At 35.1% G+C, this 25,650-nt stretch overlaps 1 protein-coding gene across 1 annotated transcript; it reads left to right on the forward strand.

The window, feature by feature from the left end:
• The first annotated feature begins 1,391 nt into the window (after window positions 1-1,391).
• On the forward strand, window positions 1,392-25,180 carry LOC121431014 (annexin B9-like). The gene is made up of 12 exons (XM_041628472.1): window positions 1,392-1,502; window positions 3,393-3,468; window positions 8,701-8,795; window positions 9,253-9,366; window positions 10,462-10,518; window positions 11,242-11,275; window positions 13,159-13,241; window positions 15,291-15,359; window positions 15,971-16,072; window positions 22,081-22,156; window positions 23,165-23,277; window positions 24,074-25,180. The coding sequence occupies exons 1-12, from the start codon at window positions 1,491-1,493 to the stop codon at window positions 24,191-24,193; spliced, it is 951 nt and encodes a 316-aa protein (XP_041484406.1). The 5' UTR covers window positions 1,392-1,490; the 3' UTR covers window positions 24,194-25,180.
• The last annotated feature ends 470 nt before the right edge of the window (window positions 25,181-25,650 follow it).

A 25,650-nucleotide genomic window follows, 5' to 3' on the forward strand; every position in this document is an offset into this window, starting at 1 on the left:
ATGAAAAGTACAAAATACAAAATGCCTTGAAAAAGCCTTGAAAATGCCTTGAAAATGCCTTGAAATTTCAAGGCTCAAAATCCTCAAGGCCAAGGCCCTCTCAAGGCCAAGGCCTGAATGTTCAAGGCCAAGGCTTTGAAAAAATAGGCCTTAAGGCGCCTTAAGGCCAAGGCCGAGCATCAAGGCACTACAACACTGGGGGATACCCCAAAAAAGTCTCTTGGCGGGCTGTATCTGGGTTCCAAAAAAGGAAACAACACTTTTAAAAAGTTCAATATCTCCTTTTTAATTTGATACCATAAAAGATGGTCAAGAAAAACATATTTGATATAAGGCTTGAATTTCAATAATTTCATAAAATGAAGAGGTTTTGCAGGCTAGGGTCCAGAATCACTCGACACTCCGTTTGGTCGATGATCAGTCATGCATTAAGTCTCTGCGATAGCTTTTGTAAGAAACCGGTGAAAACACGTTTATTTAATGATATTATGGAAATTCAAGTATTGTTTCGAGGGAACAGAACTTTGTTTTACTTCTTTGTTTTACTTTGTTTTACCATTTTCAGTGATTAAGGTATCGAATAAAAGAGCAGATATTAAACTTTTTAGGTCTGTAATTTTCCTTTTGAAATTCAGATACCCCCGCCAAATGAGTTTTTGGTATCCTTTCTTCAAATTCTTTTTTCTCGATCATGCGTGAATGAGGCATAAGTAGAGTAATTGCAGAGAAAAGAGGAGATTCTAAGCTTTACATTGGTAGGCAATTTGTCGATTGTATTTATGATTAAGTTATGATAAATCATCGCTAACTTTCGGTTTCGTTTTTTGTGGGACGCACTATATATATATATATATATATATATATATATATATATATAATGTCGAAAATCTGTCTATCTGACGGTCAATCTGATCGGGGTCGCCCTTGCCACTAACCCGTCTCTGTGGTCTAGTAGTGGTAAAGGCACCGGCGTTCAAAGCTGGGGGCCCCGGTTCGATTCCCGGCAGAGACATTTTTTCGGCATCACCAATTTTTCCAAAGGGTAGATAGCTCTATGGAATCTTGATTTGAGCTACGCCTACCATTGTTCTCTTCATCCATTTCTTTCACAAAATATTTAAATAAAAAAGAGTTGCCAAAGCTGTTGTACATGCATAACTTCACACACACACACGCACACACACACCCACTCACACACACACACACACATATATATATATATAGTGATGGGTGCCCATTTACATCCAGAATCTATGGATACATCTAGCCTTACCTCATTGCATCGAACCCCTCCCCCATTGTGACGTCATGCACGCATTTCCCATACGTGTGTCAATAAAGGTACGGCGTATCGAGCAAATTATTAGCTAGCTTGTAAACTCCTACCCAAGTACCGACAGCGCACAACCGGGCTACACGCATCATCCCTCGCAGACCGTCAACAGGGTGAATTTCCTTCGCTTCTTTCTTCGAAGACAAAGACTGACAATATGGAAAACAGGGTGAGTGCGTAATAGGATACAATTTTACTTTCAGATATATATTTTAATTTGTCTAAAGGACATTCCTGCTATCATTTTTCTAAAAAGAATTAATCATTCTTATTTGGAAACAGGATTGAATAGTATAAGATAGCTTGCCATACCTTAGCAGTTTAATGAAAACTCCAGGGAAAACCTATGAGGGTGCATTTGAACAAAATGAATTAATATATTCAAGTAAAAAAAACACAAAAAGCACGAACTTATATTATAATGGAGGTAAAGCATGATAATATCGAAATATTCAACCTATTGTTCAGTTGCCGACTTTCAAGATGAATATATAGGCGTGATATATATCATATGAAATTATTTCAGTATTTTATAGTCTGGATTTAGCCAAAAGGAGCCTCTGGTTGAAGAGTTTTGGACCCTGCTTTAAAGAACACAGTTTACCACAATGTGTACCTGCCACACTGTGCTCACAGTTTATCCACAGTATGAAACATGGGTTGAAATCTTCTTCACATTGTCAAATTTGAGCATTTCAGCAGTGTCAATATTATTACCCATATTCATATAGTCCACTGTGTGAACGCGCTATGCGGCACTGCAATATCTACCCAGCAAAATGGCATCATACCATTGAATATTGATAAAAAGAAATAAGCTATTGCCCATGTTCAGCCTGTATGGATAGATTGTAGCTTATCATTTCGAAAGGAACTCGTAATATAATATGAACATGCTGTCAGTTATATTTCATCAATTGGCGCAATCAATAAATGAATATTTGGAGCACGAATTCATGCACCGCATTTCCGAATCAATATCGCCTGAAATAAAACATAATTGTTCAATGGGTATACATATAGGCATATACTTTGCGAAGGGATCTGGCTATAGTTACGTTACATGTATAATTTATGTTCCGCATCATGGTTAATTATATACCCACTTATATCCCTAATACCAAACGGGGGGTTTCGGCTTGGAAACCACCTTTCTATTTGCTTGAATTCCTGTCGATTTTGTCTTAATTAGCAAGAGGCCAAAGTCCATGTCTTGATGGTGTGGGAGGCAGATTTACTGCAGAATCTTCCTCTCAACGTACTCTTATAAAGCCTACTTGTTGATTAACTACTTAGGAATATGAGTTTACAACAGGTATTATTTATCGTGATAGTCACGTGATCATCAACTGGTCAACGCATTTTGCTTCTAAATACGTTCATGCGATAAACTTGAAGAACACATGGTCCTGGGAAGCGGGGTTGCTGAGGCCTTTTTGCTTGTCATTTTTTTTACCTTACCGAAATCTCTATCCTCTTGGATTTTTTTTTTTTGGAACAAAACCCCCCAGCACCCCCTATTTTTTAAATCGTTCAAAGGCCCTGTAAGAATAAGAGGAAAGGTGTGGTTAAATGTGATCTCATACAACCATCAAATATATATATATTTGGCAGTGTGTTAGGCATCATGGCATTGATCCATTTCCCTCTGAAAACTAAAAAAAAAACTGCACCTAAGATAATGAAAATGACTCTTAAAGAGAATACGAATCCTCTTTAAAAATGCTTCAATAATCATTTTATCGGATGTCACTGAATAGCTGGCTAGTTTGATAGTTTAGCCTGTAAGTTGCCAATGCTATGACAGTATTATTACTACATTGGTTATATACTTTTCCCATGTCCAAATATCTACATTACAATAGAATTTCTCCAGAACTTAGTATATACACTTATTCCAAATTCATAATCTATTTTAAGAATTAAAAAGTATAATTTATTACTTACTTGGCCTACAAGATTGATTCTACTTACTGTATGCTTGATCAGATGCGATTTTCTCTCTCTCTCTTTTTTTTTATACCTTTTAACGTTCGATTTGATTTTATTTTTTTCCTAGCCTACCGTCACAGAATTCGAGGGATTCGACAAGGACGAGGATGTGCAAGTTCTTAGGAAAGCAATGAAAGGACTTGGTATGGATTTTAATATTATCACTAATATAGTCTGTAAAGAAGGGCGTCTTTAAATCGCTAGAACACTCCATTGGCGAATAGATGGGGTGGGCACTTGACCCCCCCCCCCCTCTAAAAGAGTTCCGAATCCACGACTAGGAGAAAAAGGGGATGAGAGAGAAAAAAAGAAAACGTTGAAATGTGATTCTATTTTCTGCCTAAAATGCCAAAATCTAAGTTGCATATACGTTTTCATTTCTTAAAAAAAGCTCTTTAAAAGCTCGCGACTATTAAAAAAATTGTGCTCCGTCATTTTTTTTTCTCATGACGCCCCATCAGCAGTCAGTGGTAAATAATTAACTTTTCAAAAGCAGTGTTTTTTATATAAATTCTTTGCAAAATAGGAGCGAAAATTTCAAAGACATAGTCCTGAATTTATTATTTTGCAGCCGATTTTGAGGACCTTTTTTCGCTACATAATTCACATCATATTGGCATGATTGGGGTAGATCTGGCCTTGATACTTAAACACATTAAAACTTATTAAAACTCGTTGCACCCCCCCCCCCACACACACAAATGCATCAACTTTGTGCCTGGTCGTTGACAGCAGTTTCACTCGAAAGTGCGACCTCGTTAAGCCGCATGACTCAGGCAACGCTCTTAAAATCTTCCCAAAAGTCAAACTTTGGGGATTTAAAGAGGTTAACAAGATTACGTGATATTTCGAATCCAAATTCACCGATGACAGCCGAAGTGTCGAAACGATACCGGTCTTATTGGTATGCGTCATATGTCATCTCAAAGCCAATACTCTTCCTTTACATGTATAACGAATGTACGTCAATTATCAATGTGGAGCGTTGTGGCCCAGTGGATTAGTCTTCTGACTCTGAAACAGAGGGGCATGGGTTCGAATCCCAGTCATGGTGTAATTTCCTTCAGTAAGAAATTTAACCACACTGTGCTGCAAGCAACCCAGGTGAGGTGAATGGTTACCCGGCAGGATTAATTCATTGAATGCACTGAGCGCTGTAAGGTAGCTCGAGCTAAATCCGGGGTAATAATAATATTAATAATAAACAATGCGCCTCGGAATGGATTATTTCTAGATAGATGGCACTTTATAAATACCTATTATTATTAATATAAGTAACATTGAATATAGGTATCCAGTCAGCCGTTTGAACATCTTTTATTTATGAATTATAAAACTTTGAGGAAAACGATCACCTTTCATATCATTAAAAAAAATCATGATCGTCAACGTCTAAATGTGGGCAGTGCCTTCAACATCCCCTTTTGTTACTATATTGGCGCTGCTCTTACCTTATTATGATATTATGATAATTCATTCCCATGTTTAGGGAAAAAACAAAGATGACGTCAAAGATGATGCTTCGATATAATTTTCTTTGGCTTCGATATAAATCTTGGCTGTATTATTCACACCTTGTATAAATCTTTTTTGATTTGTAGAGCGTCGGATGATTCACTGCCCTTACATCCTAGAGTATACATGAATCACTGATTTAATCTCACAGACAAATCTCGGTCGTGTTCAACCTTTTGACTTGAGTCATAGTGCCTACTACAGGTTTATATCCAATTCGTCCAATTGCCAACTCGTCTGTTTTCATTTGGTCCACCGTCAGTTCATCCACTATTCATGCAAGGTCCAATTGCCAATTCGTCCAATTGCCAACTCGTCTGTTATCATTTGGTCCACCGTCAGTTCATCCACTATTCATGCAAGGTCCAATTGCCAATTCGTCCGATTGCCAACTCTTCTACTATCATTTGGTCTACCATCAGTTTGTCCACCACCCACATGGTCTAATAGCCAACTCGTCCAATCACCATTTCGGCTAATAACCAGTTGGACCAATAGCCATTTAGTCCATATACCATTTGGTCTAATTGGACTAAGTGTTAATTGTACAAAATGAATGAAAATGAAATGGATATTAGACCAAATGTATATAAGACGAAATGGCCATACACGAAATGGTGATTCGACAAAGTGATGATGGACGGAATTGCGTTAGACTAAATGAAGGTAGACCATGTGGTGAGTGGACGAGTTGGCAGTTTACCCAACTACATGGCGAAATCATGGGTCTATACCCACTTGGTCTACTAGCAGTTGGTCTACGTCTCAGATAGCCCAATACCACATGGCCTAAACTTATTTGGTCGACTATCAATTTGGTCAAGTTATCACTTTCTATTACACACTACACTTAGCAAAATGCCCACCAAATTGCCATTTGCACAAAATATTGGTAAATATGCTGCATGAGGTGTGTCGAACCAACATTGGGCATTTCTTATGGGCATTTTCATTTATCCAGTGTGATGAAAATTTTCGCCCATTCTTACGTAATTGCTGCTTATTTTTTTAACTATACTGGACATGGACAATATGCTTCCCACGTTGGGTAAAATACTGCCTCAAGTTGTTGGACACATAATTACCCTTATACTTGTTGAAATTTTACACAATATTTTTTTTTACATGGAGTCTATTCCCACCTCGTCTTCATCTAAATGTATAGATTGTGTTGTTAGACCAAGTATAGATATTAGACGAAATTGGTAAAACCTATCAGAAATTAGACATTACATACCTAAAGGGATATGGAGACCGTTCCTTTTAGTCATTTATTGTTCCACTCCTCTGGAACTTCCTCCCTTTCCCCACTCCGTAAAATTGGCAACAATGAACCCTTCAAATCGTCTCTTAAAACTCACCTTCTTTCAGCATATATGTGTAGTAATTAGCTTAATTGAATGAGCCTGCACCTATGAATGTTTTCGAACAGAGATATGGCGCAACATAAGTGCTGTGGATCGTCATCATCATTAGACGAAATGGTACATAATTGGGCAAAATAGCAATTAGACCAAACGGTTAGTAGACAAACTGGTTGTATAGGAACCGTGGAATGAGACCAAGCGGAAACAAAAAATAGCGGACAAATACACTCTAAATTCTTTCATTTCATTTCATTCGTTTATTTCCATTTTCAACAATTACAGTTTCTTCTGTACATGTTGACATATGTAAGTAACAAACATATTTCAAATATTCCTGTACAGAAAATTATATTCAAGATTATTACAAATCAGGTTGGAAATGGAGGAGGCTGCTAAAAAAGCGGAGCTTGTAGAGTGCAGCCTCCTAATAAATATTCTTGCAGTTGTTTAGCATATAAAAAATAAGGTACCAACTTGAGCATGACCAGAGAGTAAGAGTTTTACCCAATCTTGTGTATAAAGGGAACATGCTTTGCTGGGTAATTTCTCCCCTCAATATTGGACAAAAAGCATATTTGAAGGGTAAATTTCAACGCAACATTGCAAAAAAACTCTACAAAATATCTGGTATCTTTTACCCAACATACATGCATGTCCCCATTTAACCCTATATGGGGTAAACCATTTTTTAGAGTGTAGCAACGGTGAAGAGCTGGAGGTGGGAGAAATAATACAGTTTTATTTATTCGCGGAGATTTCTATTTCAATTTCAGTTCATTAAAATACATAAAAGAATTGTAAAGGATATTAGTAACAAACTTGTTAGGGAACCTGTCAAGTCAAGGTTTGAAACAAGGGCCAAAATGTAACTAAAACAATTAACGATATGTAAATGAATTACAAAATACAGTACATTATTCATTATTCAAATGGGTCGAAACTAGAAACGAGAAATGTGATGTGGTTGTTTTTTTCGCAAATAGCAAGTAGTTGTTATGATTTCAGGCGTCAAAGCGTGTCGTTGAACGATCAAGTATAAAAAAATATCGATATATGTAGATACTGTATACACTGATAAAACCCCTGATTTTAGAGAAAAAAACAACAACAAGATTTTGCAGAAAGCAATAACAGAATCATTCTGTACATTCATAAAACAGTAATTTTCTGCAATTCGACAGAACAGGTCTGTTTAAAATGGGGTAAAGGGTGTTTTTTAAGGAAATTGTGAGGTTCCATACACCAAATACTAATTTCCTGTAATTTTACATGATATAATGTAAGATTACACAATCGGGTAAGATTACATGTGTTCTCGAGACTCTGTTGCAGGAACTTCTTTTATTTTAAGGATAAATTTTCTAACAGTGTAGGCCTAATATTAGAAACCACGAACGCTGGATCCCAAGCTGTGGATCTGGGTAATTTAACGAGAGAAACATCGTTTTCTGGTATAGTTTGTTTACTTTGTACTAGTCATGAAGTACGTGTAACCTGTTGAGTACCTGTTTACTTTTCTTTAATATTAACCTTACTCAAAGACTGCGAACAAACTTTCGAGTACTTGAGCAAACGAAACAACGATAGAAGTATTTGATCTTACTCGGGATTATAACAGTCACACTTGTGAAACCGACTCCAGACCGATCAAAGTTATCACGTTATTTACCAATGGCATTCCATCGATCGGTTTGGAGTCGGTTTCACCGGTGCGACTGGGGCATCGATGAACATGAAACTATATACACGCCCACATGAGTAGGAAGGTATGCCATACTTACACCTCGGTCACATTTGCTCTGCGGGGGCCATTCGGCGAGTCGAAAGCAAACCGTTTTATTAACTTGCATTCAAACCACCTATATGTAGTTATTACAAAAAATGTTTTAAAAAACGGCTGCTTTCGACTCGTCGGACGGCCGCCGTGAAGCAAATCTGACCGATTTATAAGATTCAAATCTATATAGGGGCATATACGCCTACTTTGGTATTAGAATCAAATGAAACAAAATAAATATAAAGTAAACAAATGAATCATATTTACAACATCAGAGGAATAATTCCTAGTCATTGACGAGGTGGGTAAATTGCAATTTGGCATGCACGTGCTCCATCTACAAACACGGAAATATTAATGATGTGATAAAATGTCGTAAAGGAAATACATGTAGTAAGTGTGTGACGTCATCGTCTCCCTTGTTTGGTATAATTTATCATATTTTGTGCTTAAAAGATTTGTAAAATTAAGCCAATTTAAAAAGAAAATCTTAATTTTCTTGTTTTACATCGTATTTAGATGAGATTTTAGTGTTAAATTTCCCCATGTCATGTGTGTTCCAAAATCAAACTTGATTTAAAAACAAAATATTGTTGGAATAACTATGTTTTATGCTTTGATATTCATTTTCCTGATCCTGATCAAAACAAACAAATCTTGGTTTTTTGTCAGTTGGTTTTTTTCAGATGTATTTCACCTTCTTTTCTTTTTTTCAGGTACGGACGAGCAAGCTATCTTGGATATTTTGTGTTACAGAACCAACGACCAGAGACAGGAGCTAGCTAACCACTACAAAGCATCCTATGGAAGGGTAAGTTCAATTCTCGACAATTCGATCTCCCAACACTCAAAAAAATATTGGGTAAAATGCTCCATGTGTCCAACCAACATTGGGCATTTTTATTTTTTTTCCATTGCGATGAGACTTTTGCCCATTCCAAGGTAATTGCTGCTTTAATATCTGTTAACCTTAGTGGAAAATACGCTTCCCGCGTTGGGTCAAATACTGCCCATCATTGGTTGGACACATAATTACCATGATTACCCTCGTGCTGGTTAAAATGTTACCCAATATTTTTTACAGTGAACTTATGTGCTTACTACAAGCCGAAAATAATTAAACATTTAGTGAGCTTGGTAATAATTTTTTTTAGTGGAATCATCTTTAACTACGGGATCGGTCAACCTCTATAGTATGTAGAAAATTCAGCATAAGATGATTATCGGAACCTTTCAGCAGCTTTCTTCCTCTCGTATCATTCATCCAGGACCTGATCGATGATCTCAAGAGCGAGCTCAAAGGAGATTTTGAGGACATCATCATCGGTATCATGACGCCCCTTCCTCTCTTCGATGCTACCTGCCTGAAGAATGCAATGTCGGTAAGAACCTCGAGCAATCACCTGCGTCACGTCTGGCAGAGTGTAGCGACTGATCCAATCAACCACAACTATGGAAAGCCAGCAACCACGTCTAAAATGCTCATATTCATTCAAAGTGTTTTCGATATATAATGTATATTCATACATTCATCATTGTCTTTTCAGTGCAGTGTGCTCCCCTTTGTTTGCAAAAAGAATTGTGCAAATTTTCTTGAATGACAAATTATGACATTGATGGATTTCCATAGTTGCGGTTGATCGGATTAATTACAACTCTTTGTAAGACATGTAAGACGTGACTGGCCAGTATAATAACAAAATATAACATTGATTAATCCATAGATGTAACGGTAAGTACAAAAATTTATAATCACTTTATCAGTTGTATTAGGGATATCTCTTAACGTCGCACCCATCATGTCAGAAAGAATCTAAAACAGTAACATGTTTTATGAAATTATAATCAATTGTTCAATTAAAGTAATTGAATGTGATTATAGAGAAAACTATGTATACACGTGTATTATTACCCGTTTTAAATATTAAGCTTACCTCTTTATGTGATCCTCCAATGAGGCATGGTGACACTGGACCAACGAGATGATAATTCCTATATCAAAGTAGTTTCAGTTAACAAAAAAAGAAAGACAGAGAAAATTCTAAAATACAAAATTTTACCATTCTTGTTACTAGTATTATTATTTCAATACTTTTTACAACTTTATTATCATTTATATTAAAGATAACTAATATCGTGATCATCATGATTATCATCATCATCGTGATCATCATCATCATCATTATTATCATAATCATCATTATCATCACCATCATCATCATCATCACCTTCATCATCATCTCCATCATCATCATCTATCATCATCATCATCCTAATCCTCATCTCCATCACTATTATCATTTTATTCTCATCACCATTACTATTTATTTGTTTTCATAATTATTATATCAGTTATGACTTTGTTAACACGAATACTGATATTTTAGAAATTATATTATTAATATTGCTGACATTATTAACTCCGATTCAACTTCAGCTCTCTCAATGTTCTCTGTCATTTTCTCTTTCGTCTCTAGGGAGCAGGTACTGATGAGAAGGTTCTTCTTGAAATATTGTGTGCTCGATCTAACGCCGTGAGTCCTTTCATGAATATTATTATTGATCAGTACAAGGGCGGAAATCTCTCCCAAAAGGTAGGGGAGACAAAGGTCTGGAAAATTTGACAAGCAAAAAAAAAAGGTCATCTCGTCCCAAAACGCACGTTTTATTCCAATTTTTAGTGACATATTTCTTAGCATCACCAAAGGCCAAAAAAAGTAGGGGGTATATTTGATATTGTGTCCCCCCTACTATTTTAAGTAGGGGGGACACGTCCCCCTGGGATTTCCGCCCATAGTTCAGTATAATTCCTCAGTGGAGCTCGGAAGCAAGAACAATTTCATGCGTCCTAGTTAAATCATTTTCACGCTAATGGTGCGAAATTGTACAATGATATGATTCAATTCAACGATTGTAATAATAAGTTAACTCGTCTTGGCTCTTATTCTTCCGTGTGCATCTATTCTACAAAGTACCTGAAATGAAAATAAGTATCAAAGGTGCAATCGGGAAATACTAAATGATTTTAAAATCACACTCGAAGACGATATTTGTTTTATGAATTTAGTTTGTTTCCTTATTTTTTTCTTGGGCCCTCCCAAAATAGGGCTCCGTTCAGTTATAATACTACTTTTACCATGTTTAGGGATTTCATTGTATGATGGGAGTTTGTGATTACGGTAGATCTGTCATTATGTTTGAGATATAAAGTGCATACAAATAATTCGTTTCATTTTGTCTTCCTCCGAATGAAACAGCAAATACAGCTTATCAAGGCGGCTTACGTAAAAGGTGAGAATTCTCAGTAATGAAAATTATAATGTCCCTGTGAATTTCTAATTTTAAGGGATTAATTAATGAAAACTAATATAACCACAACAAACGCTTGACAAAGTTGGGTTACATCTAGGCGCGGAGATTTATTTATATTTTTCCAAATTTTCTTTTAATCATTCTGATTGGAACAAGGCGATCTTTACCTATTTATAAATTAACCACAATTTCCATTCCCGACCGCTCGCGTTTTTTAATATATAAATTTTTTTCATTAAATTGTTCTTTGGGGGAGGTGGGGCCGAGGGGGGGGGGGGCGGTCGCGACATTTAGAGTTAATGCTTAACCTATGAGAAGAAAATAGGTTCCATACCCGTTCACTGGCCATCATGGTTTTATCATTTGCATTAACATGGCTGTTATATATGTGCCATTGTGAGAATTCAGCACTCGAGGATGATATATCTGGATTCATTATAGGGATCTACTTGATGCTCAATTCTGAAATTGTCGCTTTTATTTCAACCACGCCATCTCATGTCCATGCAATGAATAATCATTTCAAAATTGACGCAGTTATTCAGAGAGTCGACCGATAAAAGTCGAATATCTTTGTCTATTAGACGAAACTAAAATAACAGCGCCATCACAATAAAAGAACAAAAGTCAACAGAGCACAAAATACTCTAGTAAACCAGTCTATTGTCTATTGTGATAGACTATATAAAATCTTCGTCATGTGCATTTATCACAATTGACAATTTTTTTGCTTTATCTTTATGGAATCGTGCAAGTTACTTTCCTTTTTTTCTTCAAATATTGCAGGGAAACATTATCCAAAGCACAATAATGTTAGTAATAATTTATTTGAATTTCATAGTTTTAAGAATAGAATTTCATCATAAGAAGTGAACGCATGAGTGAAATAAATGTCATGTTAAACAATTATTTTGGGATTTAAAAGTTAGTCTTTGTGAAGTGGATAAGACCAACATCTTCATAAGATCAACCTGTGTGAGTTTCCCAACTCATTTTTTTATCATGAACACTAAATGTGCTGTTAAGATAAAGTGTATAATCTTCACCGATAAATTTGATATGAATACTACTTTCCAAATTTACAAGTTCAGTTTTTGTTCTTATTTACTAAAGTGTTTCTCTTGCTGGAAAGAACAGAGACTCACGGTGTCTCTGTGGATTTTTTTGTACGGTGTGGAATCTTTACATTGTTAACTATACGTGCACTTTTTTAAACGTCGTGGATCATATCTGCATTTTTGTGAACACACTGTGAACACACCGTTCGCATTGCATTCTTCCAGTAAGGAATTCACAAAGTCAATTTTTATGAACACACTTTGAACACAGCTGTGAATACACACATACTGCGTGTCACTGTGATATTTCCAGTAGGGATTAATAAAGTGTCTTTTTTTAACATACTGTGAACATACCCGGCCGTGAGCACACTGAATATACTGTGATTACACTGTGGACACACTGCTAATACACTGTAAATGCACTGTGGACACACGGTGGTCACACTGTGAATACACTGTGGACACACTGTGGACACACTGTGAATACACTGTGAACACACTGTGAATATACTGTGAATACTGTGGATACACAGTGGACACACGGTGGACACACTGTTAATATACTGTGGACACACTGTTAATATACTGTGGACACACTGTGAATACACTGTGGACACACTGTGAATATACTGTGAACATACCGTGAGCACACTGTGAATATACTGTGGACATACTGTGGACACATTCACAGTGATTTTCCGAACAGGGTAAGAACTTTTTTTTACATTGTCCTTAAAGAGAAATATTTAAATGTCAAAATCGACCTCGATATTCAATATGTTTATTGCATAATAATTTCAGCTGGATACGGCGACGACCTGGAGAGTGACCTCGAGAGCGAGACAAGCGGTGACCTCAAACGTCTGCTGGTAGGACTGTGCACGGTAGGTCCATTAAAACATTTAAACCATACAAATAAAATATCCTACTCAGAATACCAGGGGCGTGTTTAAAGGGATGGTCCGGGCTGAAAATATTTATATGTTAATACATAGAGTAGAATTCACTGAGCAAAATGCCGAAATTTTCATCAAAATCGGATAACAAATAATAAAGTTACTGAAGTTTAAACTTTATCAATATTTTGTGAAAACAGTCATCATGAATATTCATTAGGTGGGCTGATGATGTCACATCTCCACTTTCCGTTTTCTTATCTTATTACATAAAATCATATTTTTTTCATTATTTCATACTTGTGTGAATATTGTACCTCCCTTATAATGAAATAAGTTGCAGCAATAAATATCTAATGCACTAAATCAGTTGTCAATCAAATTTTTCTAGATCTTGGAGGGAAAAAAATGAAGAAACCTAATCTCATATAATAAAATGCAAAAGAACAAGTGGAGATGTGACATCATCAGCCCACCTAATGAATATTCATGACGACTGTTTTCACAAAATATTGCTAAAGTTTAAAATCCAATAACTTTGTTATTTGTTATCCGATTTTGATGAAATTTTCGGCATTTTGCTCAGTTAATTGTACTCTATTTATTAAGTTATTAACACTTCAGCCCGGACCTCCCCTTTAACATCACAGACAGTCGCCATCATTATATGAACGTATCCGCCAATGCCACAGATACATTAACAAAACTGACTCGAAACCGACCGATGATAAGCCATTGGAAATAACGTAAGGGCTTGACCGGTGTGGAATCGATTTCCTTGGTGCAGCTGTCTAACGCGCCTGACTGGACATGGGAATTCCGGGGTTCGATCCTCGGCCACGGCACCTATCCTCGTGAGCATGACGTTTAATCGACAGTGCATTTTTTTCGTGCATTCAAGCAAATGGAAATGCCCCATGCATTCTTGGAAACTATAGGGCCCATGCGAAAAAAAACTGCATCGTAGTTACGGCGGAATCTTCCATACATAACATGCATGCAAAAATGGTTGCATTCGTATTTCGATGTTGAATGAATTATTTATTAAATTTGACTTAATTTATGCCAATTAGACTTAATCCTATTACTATTTTCAATACTTGTACAAATGTTTGTTTTTACAAAAGATAATTCAAACGCATGCAAAGATTAAGACTAAAACTTAAACGAACACACAAGTGATGTATGCAACGTTGGATACACAACCACATGACCATTGTGACTTTCTCTGATATAGGGTGATTAAGGAAGATTTTTTTGTTGTTCAACGAAAAAAAATACCCGAACAGAATCAGAGAAAGTAAATTGAATACTCTTGGGGGGATAGCAATTTTTCATCATCCTGTAATACTTTCATACCCTTACTTTTTAGAATGTAATTTTCGTCGATAGCAATATGATTGTTGATCATGTGATATCAACAGAAAAAATACGGAATGTTAATGCTATTCAGAATACGACTGGAGGATATGTATACTTTTTAGTTTTTATTTACTGACAATAGCCAAAAATAAAGGTGAATTTAAATAGAAATACATCAGCCAAATATGCATTGTAAGCTTTAAAAGCTTAATTCTTCCGTGTCTCAGTGCTAACCAGTAGCGTATCTTCCATAGGGGGTGGGGGCAAAATCGTCCGCCAAAAAAATTGACAAGCAAAAAAAGTCTTCAACCACAAATAAAGGATTTCGTACCAGAAAAAGAATTGACAAGCAAAAAAGAAAAAAAAAGAAAAGGTCTTCAACTTCAAAGGAGGGGGCCACTGGTGGCTCGTCAGGGATCAGTTGTGACTCGTCAGGGGGGGGGGGGGGGATACGTCTCTTGCATGGGTTGTGACTCGTCAAGGGGGACAGTCTGCTCCCCTGTCCCCGCTAGTGCCGCTAACACTCTTTATTGCAAGCCGAATCGATACAAAAAAATGATTGATATTCAATTATCTACCCTTTTCTTTTATCTCTCCCACTCTCTCATCGACCTCTCTCCCTCTCTCTCTCCCATTCTCTCTATCTTTCTCTCCCTTTTCCTTTTCCTTTCTCAGGGAGCTCGTGACGAATCAGATGAGATTGACGCTGAAAAGGTTGAAGCTGATGCCCAAGCTCTCGTTGAGGTACGCTTGTTGCTATGGTTACAACATTACACTGTCGTCAAATAAACATGATCTAGCACTAATGAAAAAGAACGATCCCCATCTATGAAATCCCCCACTATAGTCAAATTTGAGGGATTGAATGAAACATAGAGTAAAATGACGCATTGCAATCGATAGCTATGTCCGAAAGTCACATGATTTTATGTTACTTTTCTTTACTATTAAGCAATCATACCACATTTATGGCAAATATTCCACACGGCATTATATCGCTATTTCTGTTATCATATTTCCCTTATTATCAAGCTTCAAATTTTCATATGCATAGCCATTAAGTCCATTCTCTAATTGTTGGAAATTTCCGACTTAAAAAAAAATTGTATTTCCTACTTTTTGAATCACCGATATATTGATGTTCTGAATTAATATAACCGATTTATATTGATTATCAATTCTTTGTTTGAAAGTTGATTAAAAAGGAGTCAGTCGAGGGAAAGGCACCTTTACCAACCAGAAATGGTAAATAAGGATCTATGGCTGTCATTGTTCAAGTTTGCAGCTGCATGAACAGTACTTATCCCTAAAATAAAAACTTTTATTTCGCAAATATTCTATCATATTTTCCTTAGGCCGGGGAGGGTCAGCTCGGAACAGACGAATCTGAATTCCAGAGGATTCTTGTTGCCAAGAGTATTCGACACATTAGAGCTGTGCTCATCGCATATGCCGCTGTAAGTAAAAGTGCAGTAATATTGGGATGTTGTCAAGATAATTATGTTCAATTCCAAATCAAGCATAAGTCATTTTGATTAAAGTAAACTTTGTTAGTGATTTGCGTTCAATTTCATTTGCATTTTTCTGTATAACGCCTTTTAGGCCTGTTTTTTTTTCCCTCTTGATTTGCAACTGAACGTAAGTTTTTTTTCATGCTCATTTTGAGTGAAAGACTTAAAGGCCCAGTACATTCCAAGTCAATCATTTTTTGTTCCCTTTCAGTAATTTTGTTCGAATTGAGTAAATAGCTACCTTTTATGATTCTCTTTATTAAACATGCCAATAAATGAGAGCATTGAATAAAAAGAGTACGATCAGAGCTGATAATTTTCACAAAATTCAGAGGATTATTTTTTAATATGATTTTTTACGTTTCATCAGGAGTGGTATGAAAGTAATAAAAGCGATGATGCCACACGTGCATTTCATTCTGTCATATTTACAACAAAAAAGGGGGCTGAATAAAAACATGTTTAAAATCGTTTCATCTGGCTTATTGATAATAATGATTTTTTACGTTTCATCAGGAGTGGTATGAAAGTAATAAAAGCGATGATGCCACACGTGCATTTCATTCTGTCATATTTACAACAAAAAAGGGGGCTGAATAAAAACATGTTTAAAATCGTTTCATCTGGCTTATTGATAATAATGATTTTTTACGTTTCATCAGGAATGGTGTGAAAGTAATAAAAGCGATGATGCCACACGTGCATTTCATTCTGTCATATTTACAACAAAAAAGGGGGCTGAATAAAAACATGTTTAAAATCGTTCCATCTGGCTTATTGATAATAATGATTTTTTACGTTTCATCAGGAGTGGAATGAAAGTAATAAAAGCAATGATGCCACACGTGCATTTCATTCTGTCATATTTACAACAAAAAAGGGGGCTGAATAAAAACATGTTTAAATTCGTTTCATCTGGCTTATTGATAATAATGATTTTTTACGTTTCATCAGGAATGGTGTGAAAGTAATAAAAGCGATGATGCCACACGTGCATTTCATTCTGTCATATTTACAACAAAAAAGGGGGCTGAATAAAAACATGTTTAAAATCGTTTCATCTCGCTTATTGATAATAATGATTTTTTACGTTTCATCAGTAATGGTATGAAAGTAAGAAAAGCGATGATGCCACACGTGCATTTTATTCTGTCATATTTACAACAAAAAAGGGGGCTGAATAAAAACATTTTTAAAATCGTTCCATCTGGCTTATTGATAATAATGATTTTTTACGTTTCATCAGGAGTGGTATGAAAGTAATAAAAGCGATGATGCCACACGTGCATTTCATTCTGTCATATTTACAACAAAAAAGGGTGCTGAATAAAACATGTTTAAAATCGTTTCATCTTACTTATTGATAATAATAATTTTTTACGTTTCATCAGGAATGGTATGAAAGTAATATGAGCGATGATGCCACACGTGCATTTCATTCTGTCATATTTACAACAAAAAAGGGTGCTGAATAAAAACATGTTTAAAATCGTTCCATCTCGCTTATTGATAATAATGATTTTTTACGTTTCATCAGGAATGGTATGAAAGTAATAAAAGCGATGATGCCACACGTGCATTTCATTCTGTCATATTTACAACAAAAAAGGGGGCTGAATAAAAACATGTTTAAAATCGTTTCATCTGGCTTATTGATAATAATGATTTTTTACGTTTCATCAGGAATGGTGTGAAAGTAATAAAAGCGATGATGCCACACGTACATTTCATTCTGTCATATTTACAACAAAAAAGGGGGCTGAATAAAAACATGTTTAAAATCGTTCCATCTGGCTTATTGATAATAATGATTTTTACGTTTCATCAGGAGTGGTATGAAAGTAATAAAAGCGATGATGCCACACGTGCATTTCATTCTGTCATATTTACAACAAAAAAGGGGGCTGAATAAAAACATGTTTAAAATCGTTTCATCTTACTTATTGATAATAATGATTTTTTACGTTTCATCAGGAGTGGTATGAAAGTAATAAAAGCGATGATGCCACACGTGCATTTCATTCTGTCATATTTACAACAAAAAAGGGGGCTGAATAAAAACATGTTTAAAATTGTTTCATCTTACTTATTGATAATAATGATTTTTTACGTTTCATCAGTAATGGTATGAAAGTAAGAAAAGCGATGATGCCACACGTGCATTTCATTCTGTCATATTTACAACAAAAAAGGGGGCTGAATAAAAACATTTTTAAAATCGTTCCATCTGGCTTATTGATAATAATGATTTTTTACGTTTCATCAGGAGTGGTATGAAAGTAATAAAAGCGATGATGCCACACGTGCATTTCATTCTGTCATATTTACAACAAAAAAGGGTGCTGAATAAAACATGTTTAAAATCGTTTCATCTTACTTATTGATAATAATAATTTTTTACGTTTCATCAGGAATGGTATGAAAGTAATAAAAGCGATGATGCCACACGTGCATTTCATTCTGTCATATTTACAACAAAAAAGGGTGCTGAATAAAAACATGTTTAAAATCGTTCCATCTCGCTTATTGATAATAATGATTTTTTACGTTTCATCAGGAATGGTATGAAAGTAATAAAAGCGATGATGCCACACGTGCATTTCATTCTGTCATATTTACAACAAAAAAGGGGGCTGAATAAAAACATGTTTAAAATCGTTCCATCTGGCTTATTGATAATAATGATTTTTTACGTTTCATCAGGAGTGGTATGAAAGTAATAAAAGCGATGATGCCACACGTGCATTTCATTCTGTCATATTTACAACAAAAAAGGGGGCTGAATAAAAACATGTTTAAAATCGTTTCATCTGGCTTATTGATAATAATGATTTTTTACGTTTCATCAGGAATGGTATGAAAGTAATAAAAGCGATGATGCCACACGTGCATTTCATTCTGTCATATTTACAACAAAAAAGGGGGCTGAATAAAAACATGTTTAAAATCGTTTCATCTGGCTTATTGATAATAATGATTTTTTACGTTTCATCAGGAGTGGTGTGAAAGTAATAAAAGCGATGATGCCACACGTGCATTTCATTCTGTCATATTTACAACAAAAAAGGGGGCTGAATAAAAACATGTTTAAAATCGTTTCATCTGGCTTATTGATAATAATGATTTTTTACGTTTCATCAGGAATGGTATGAAAGTAATAAAAGCGATGATGCCACACGTGCATTTCATTCTGTCATATTTACAACAAAAAAGGGGGCTGAATAAAAACATGTTTAAAATCGTTTCATCTTACTTATTGATAATAATGATTTTTTACGTTTCATCAGGAATGGAATGAAAGTAATAAAAGCGATGATGCCACACGTGCATTTCATTCTGTCATATTTACAACAAAAAAGGGGTTGAATAAAAACATGTTTAAAATCGTTTCATCTGGCTTATTGATAATAATGATTTTTTACGTTTCATCAGTAATGGTATGAAAGTAAGAAAAGCGATGATGCCACACGTGCATTTCATTCTGTCATATTTACAACAAAAAAGGGGCTGAATAAAAACATGTTTAAAATCGTTCCATCTGGCTTATTGATAATAATGATTTTTTACGTTTCATCAGGAGTGGTATGAAAGTAATAAAAGCGATGATGCCACACGTGCATTTCATTCTGTCATATTTACAACAAAAAAGGGTGCTGAATAAAAACATGTTTAAAATTGTTTCATCTTACTTATTGATAATAATGATTTTTTACGTTTCATCAGGAGTGGTATGAAAGTAATAAAAGCAATGATGCCACACGTGCATTTCATTCTGTCATATTTACAACAAAAAAGGGGGCTGAATAAAAACATTTTTAAAATCGTTTCATCTGGCTTATTGATAATAATGATTTTTTACGTTTCATCAGTAATGGTATGAAAGTAAGAAAAGCGATGATGCCACACGTGCATTTCATTCTGTCATATTTACAACAAAAAAGGGGCTGAATAAAAACATGTTTAAAATCGTTTCATCTGGCTTATTGATAATAATGATTTTTTACGTTTCATCAGGAGTGGTGTGAAAGTAATAAAAGCGATGATGCCACACGTGCATTTCATTCTGTCATATTTACAACAAAAAAGGGGCTGAATAAAAACATTTTTAAAATCGTTCCATCTGGCTTATTGATAATAATGATTTTTTACGTTTCATCAGGAGTGGAATGAAAGTAATAAAAGCGATGATGCCACACGTGCATTTCATTCTGTCATATTTACAACAAAAAAGGGGCTGAATAAAAACATGTTTAAAATCGTTTCATCTGGCTTATTGATAATAATGATTTTTTACGTTTCATCAGGAGTGGTATGAAAGTAATAAAAGCGATGATGCCACACGTGCATTTCATTCTGTCATATTTACAACAAAAAAGGGGGCTGAATAAAAACATGTTTAAAATCGTTTCATCTGGCTTATTGATAATAATGATTTTTTACGTTTCATCAGGAGTGGTATGAAAGTAATAAAAGCGATGATGCCACACGTGCATTTCATTCTGTCATATTTACAACAAAAAAGGGGGCTGAATAAGAACATGTTTAAAATCGTTTCATCTGGCTTATTGATAATAATGATTTTTTACGTTTCATCAGGAGTGGTATGAAAGTAATAAAAGCAATGATGCCACACGTGCATTTCATTCTGTCATATTTACAACAAAAAAGGGGGCTGAATAAAAACATGTTTAAATTCGTTTCATCTGGCTTATTAATAATAATAATTTTTTACGTTTCATCAGGAGTGGTATGAAAGTAATAATAGCGATGATGCCACACGTGCATTTCATTCTGTCATATTTACAACAAAAAAGGGGGCTGAATAAGAACATGTTTAAAATCGTTTCATCTGGCTTATTGATAATAATGATTTTTTACGTTTCATCAGGAGTGGTATGAAAGTAATAAAAGCGATGATGCCACACGTGCATTTCATTCTGTCATATTTACAACAAAAAAGGGGGCTGAATAAAAACATGTTTAAATTCGTTTCATCTGGCTTATTGATAATAATGATTTTTTACGTTTCATCAGGAGTGGTATGAAAGTAATAAAAGCGATGATGCCACACGTGCATTTCATTCTGTCATATTTACAACAAAAAAGGGGGCTGAATAAAAACATGTTTAAATTCGTTTCATCTGGCTTATTGATAATAATGATTTTTTACGTTTCATCAGGAGTGGTATGAAAGTAATAAAAGCGATGATGCCACACGTGCATTTCATTCTGTCATATTTACAACAAAAAAGGGGGCTGAATAAAAACATGTTTAAATTCGTTTCATCTGGCTTATTGATAATAATGATTTTTTACGTTTCATCAGTAATGGTATGAAAGTAATAAAAGCGATGATGCCACACGTGCATTTCATTCTGTCATATTTACAACAAAAAAGGGGGCTGAATAAGAACATGTTTAAAATCGTTTCATCTGGCTTATTGATAATAAAAGAGCCAGGAATAATTATATTTTGTGGTTTTGACGATTAAGAAGCTCCTGTTTAAGTCATAATGAGTTATATACCACTTTGACCTGTTGACAGTTAGACTTGATCCCTTTCTTTCTTTCTAATTTTCTTTTTTTCTGTTTCTTTGACATGGAATGGTTGAATATCATGTGCCACCAACCCCACTTTTAACAAAATTAGCATATCTTTTTTTTGCTCTCATTTATCATTTTTGTAGTTTACTTTGTAACCATTTTTACAAAACTTGAAGTAGAAATGTGATGGAATGAAATGATTTTTATTCATACATTAACATCATGACATTTATAATATTTATATTATAATATAAAATAGTATTTTATTTTTCATTGAAAACCATATTAATAATTTGATCTCGTTTGTAATGGATAATTCTTTTGTTAAGCGCATAGAGATTACCAATATTATGCGCTATATAAGTACAATATTATTATTATTATTATTTATTATATTAACATTTTGACAGGCTGCTGGCAAGACTATGATCGAGTCTATCAAAAGCGAGATGTCGGGAGACCTCGAGCAAGGTTACCTTAACATCGGTAAGCTAAATACTTAGAATCCAATGAAACTATATATGTTTAAAAGATTCAATATCATTCAACGCACTGTAAACTTGGAAAGGGGCGACGGCTTTTTATGATTTTTTTTCTTCAAAAAATGAAGAAAAAAAGTCGGAAAATGGGAAGAGGAAGAAAGGATAAAGAACGTATCTGAGGTGATTCTCTATGTGACCTCTGATATCTAACCAAGAGCAACTGCGTTCCACTTCATAAATAGCATTTAGTTGCCCCTGAATGGAAATGTTTGGCGGAGGTTGACATGACATGTGGAGCGTGGTGGCCCAGTGGATTAGTCTACCGACTCTGAAACAGAGGTTGGTGGGATCGAATCCCAGCCATGGCGTAATTTCCTTCTGTAAGATATCTGTCCACTGTGTGTTGCACTCAACACAGGTGAGGGCAATCGGAACCGATACGTAGTAATGCCTTCTAAAAGGTGTGAGCACTATCATCAGTTTAGCCTTGTTAGCCTTGGTAATAGGAGCACCTGAATTGAATTGAATTCATTTATTTTCCATTAACATGATTAAAACACATGCAAAATCAAGAATATACAAACATTACAAAGTATAGAAATGAGGCATTACACAAGTGACGTATCATACTTTAAAATAGATGCAAAATACTTCGTTTTATATATACATATTAGGGAAATTGGATGCCCATGGAAGCAGTATGCTTGTAAGGTTGGATCACCCAGAAAATATATGAATTAGTAAATGATTGAATACATAATATACAATTATATGAAATCCTAAATGGATAAAACTTCTATAAACGATAATGATATATTACATATTTATATGATACTTTATAACTAATAACCCGACCCACCCACCAATCCACCCACCTTGCACGTATGTTAAGAACAGTTATGTAAATATATTCAGCTATCATCGTGAATACGTGCATTTTACAAATACCTTTAATATTAGCATGTTCCATCTCAGTTTCTCTATAATTTCCCTATATTATGTGTTTGTATAGTGAACTACATCAGGAACCCACATGAGTATTTCGCAGAGCTTCTCTACAAAGCGATGAAGGGACTCGGTACAGATGAACGCTGCCTCGGGAGGGTGATTGCTACAAGGGCTGAGGTGAGTATACAGTGGCACTGACAGATCTAGCATGTCTAGAAGGCTTTAATAATGAGTGTTATTGTATTTAAGTAGGGATGGCGCTAAATAGGGGGCAGTGTCTATTGAAATGAAATCATTGTTGGTTTTTTATGGGGGACTTATGCCCTCAAAATGTTATGCAACATACTGTCTATGCAACAATTGGTTAAAGAATTTATCCAACTCTGGGTAGTTTTCAACCAATACTATATAGTTTTCACCCAAAGCACACATTATTGGTTTAAAACTATCCAGAATTGGATAAAGTTTTAACAAATTGTCGTGTGGACCTTATGTAGCCCAAGAATTTTAAGAGTGTAGGCGCAGCGTCTTTGTCACGGCTTAAGATCTGAAACATCACAGCTACGGAAGCAAAACAAAAAGAATTAGAAGAAGACGAAGCAGATGATATCCCCGATCATCATACAAAATAATAGTAGAGTGAACTCATGAATAATGCGATATTTTTTTTCGATTTTTGTTGTTGAAAGTCCTTTATCTGAGTTCGTCCATAATAATAATATCGAACTATGAATTGTTGTGCGGTTCCCAAATGTCGGTGCACTTCTGATAGGTTCTTTGCATAATTTTATTAATTTTGTGCTTTATGGAAGTCGACGTCCCGTGAAATCACCCAGAAAAATACTGGTACACCTAAAATAATTTGATAGCAGTAAAAAACAATAGCAATGGTAATAATAAATACAAAGTAGGCAGTGAGATAATATGTACAGTCAATAAATGGGACAGTTTCTTTTATTGCTTATTTGCGCAGATCGATCTTGGTAGCATCGCAGACGCCTTCCAAACGATGTACGGTCAAACCCTGGTCGAGTTCATCGAGGACGATGTTTCTGGTGATTTCAAGAGAGCATTGATCGCTCTGGCCAGCTAGATCGCTGACCACACCCCCATCATCGTCTTGACCATTAGAATCATCCTCTTCACCATTAGAAGCCTTTACCAGAGTCCAGCATCTTTACCCCAATAGAAAAAAGATGGACACTCCCAGAAAGCCTTAATTTGTAAATTATATTCTTATATGAATACATCGCTAAAATATGTACGTAGATAATATGTGGTGTGTATAGGCATGTTTTGTGGGTGTGCTCGAGATAAGGTCTGTGTTTCTGAATATTCATGAATTCTATGGTAATAAATATAAATGCATCACATCCCTGTTCAGTGTCGACACTACGCATATCTCTGTTGGATTCTTACTTGTATATATATTTTTATCCAAATGAAAAACTTTGTTATTTTATTGGACTCCTATTGCGACTGATATCAGAATGATAAGAACTACAGCATTTCCAAAAACGTTTAATGATTTTATGTTCTCAAATGACGTTGAATTGAAAAGAATTGGATTGAAACCGTTTTCTACATCTTCGCTCTTTTGCTCGCCACCCCCTCCCCTTTTCCCTTCTCAGTCTCGCCCTCTCTCTCTCTTTCTTCTTGTTCTATTTAAAATCAGTCTATTCTTTTCCTACATGTATATGATTTCTAAGCCATTTTCATATAGCCGTGTTCATATTGTTGTCTGATCGTCCGTTTTGTCTTTTTTTAATAACTCGATGATAAAACCGTGGATAATTCTATTGTTCTATTTCATGTAGTCTGTTGTTTTCACATAGGGGCTACCTTAGGCTATTATTTTTGAAATAATAAGATATGTCATGTATGCATTGGTATAATTAACAATATAAATGCAATGAGGTAATATTGTGATAACTTCTGTTAATAATTTATTTCTATGCCGTGTGATATAATTTCACCCAATGAGTAAAGAAAAAATTTACGTTAAAGTTATGAATTTCGGTAACTAAAATACGCTGATTAATGACTAATTTGAGTTTGAAAAAGGAATAAAAAAAGAAAGTGAAAATAAAAGATCTGATGTGCTTCATTTGAACATGTATTACTTCTTCTTGTAGAATAGGAAGTACAGTTGAGGAAATAACATACAACTCTGCTTAAAAACAACACTGTGTCACATAGTTTGTGAAGTGTGTTCACATAGACAGTTGACTGTGTGTTCACAAGATTGACCATATGGAGATGTTCACATCTGCAAATTCCCACTGTTAATTTACATATACACAGTGTGAGTGTTCCGTGAGCGTGATCAAATAGTGGATTGTGTGAAGACGAGATAATCACTGATAAAATTTGCAAACTTAACAATGTGGATATAATTTCATACTGTGGACACCCAGACGGAGTGATTGTTCACAGCGTGTCCATATAGTGGACTATGAGGAAATGTAATACACACTCAAAATGCCAACATTTAATAGTGTGGAGATAATGATATATGTAGTTACACACTGTAATAATCGAGATAGTTTC

Source organism: Lytechinus variegatus, chromosome 17 (genome assembly GCF_018143015.1).
Source record: "Lytechinus variegatus isolate NC3 chromosome 17, Lvar_3.0, whole genome shotgun sequence".
In the NCBI taxonomy this organism is placed as follows: Eukaryota; Metazoa; Echinodermata; class Echinoidea; order Temnopleuroida; family Toxopneustidae; genus Lytechinus; species Lytechinus variegatus.

Excerpts from the sequence above, each read along its gene's own strand:
- LOC121431014 (XM_041628472.1), top strand. Across the intron at positions 9,367-10,461 it reads GCCTGAAGAATGCAATGTCG|GGAGCAGGTACTGATGAGAA; the intron begins GTAAGAACCTCG and ends TTTCGTCTCTAG. Across the intron at positions 11,276-13,158 it reads CAAGGCGGCTTACGTAAAAG|CTGGATACGGCGACGACCTG; the intron begins GTGAGAATTCTC and ends TAATAATTTCAG.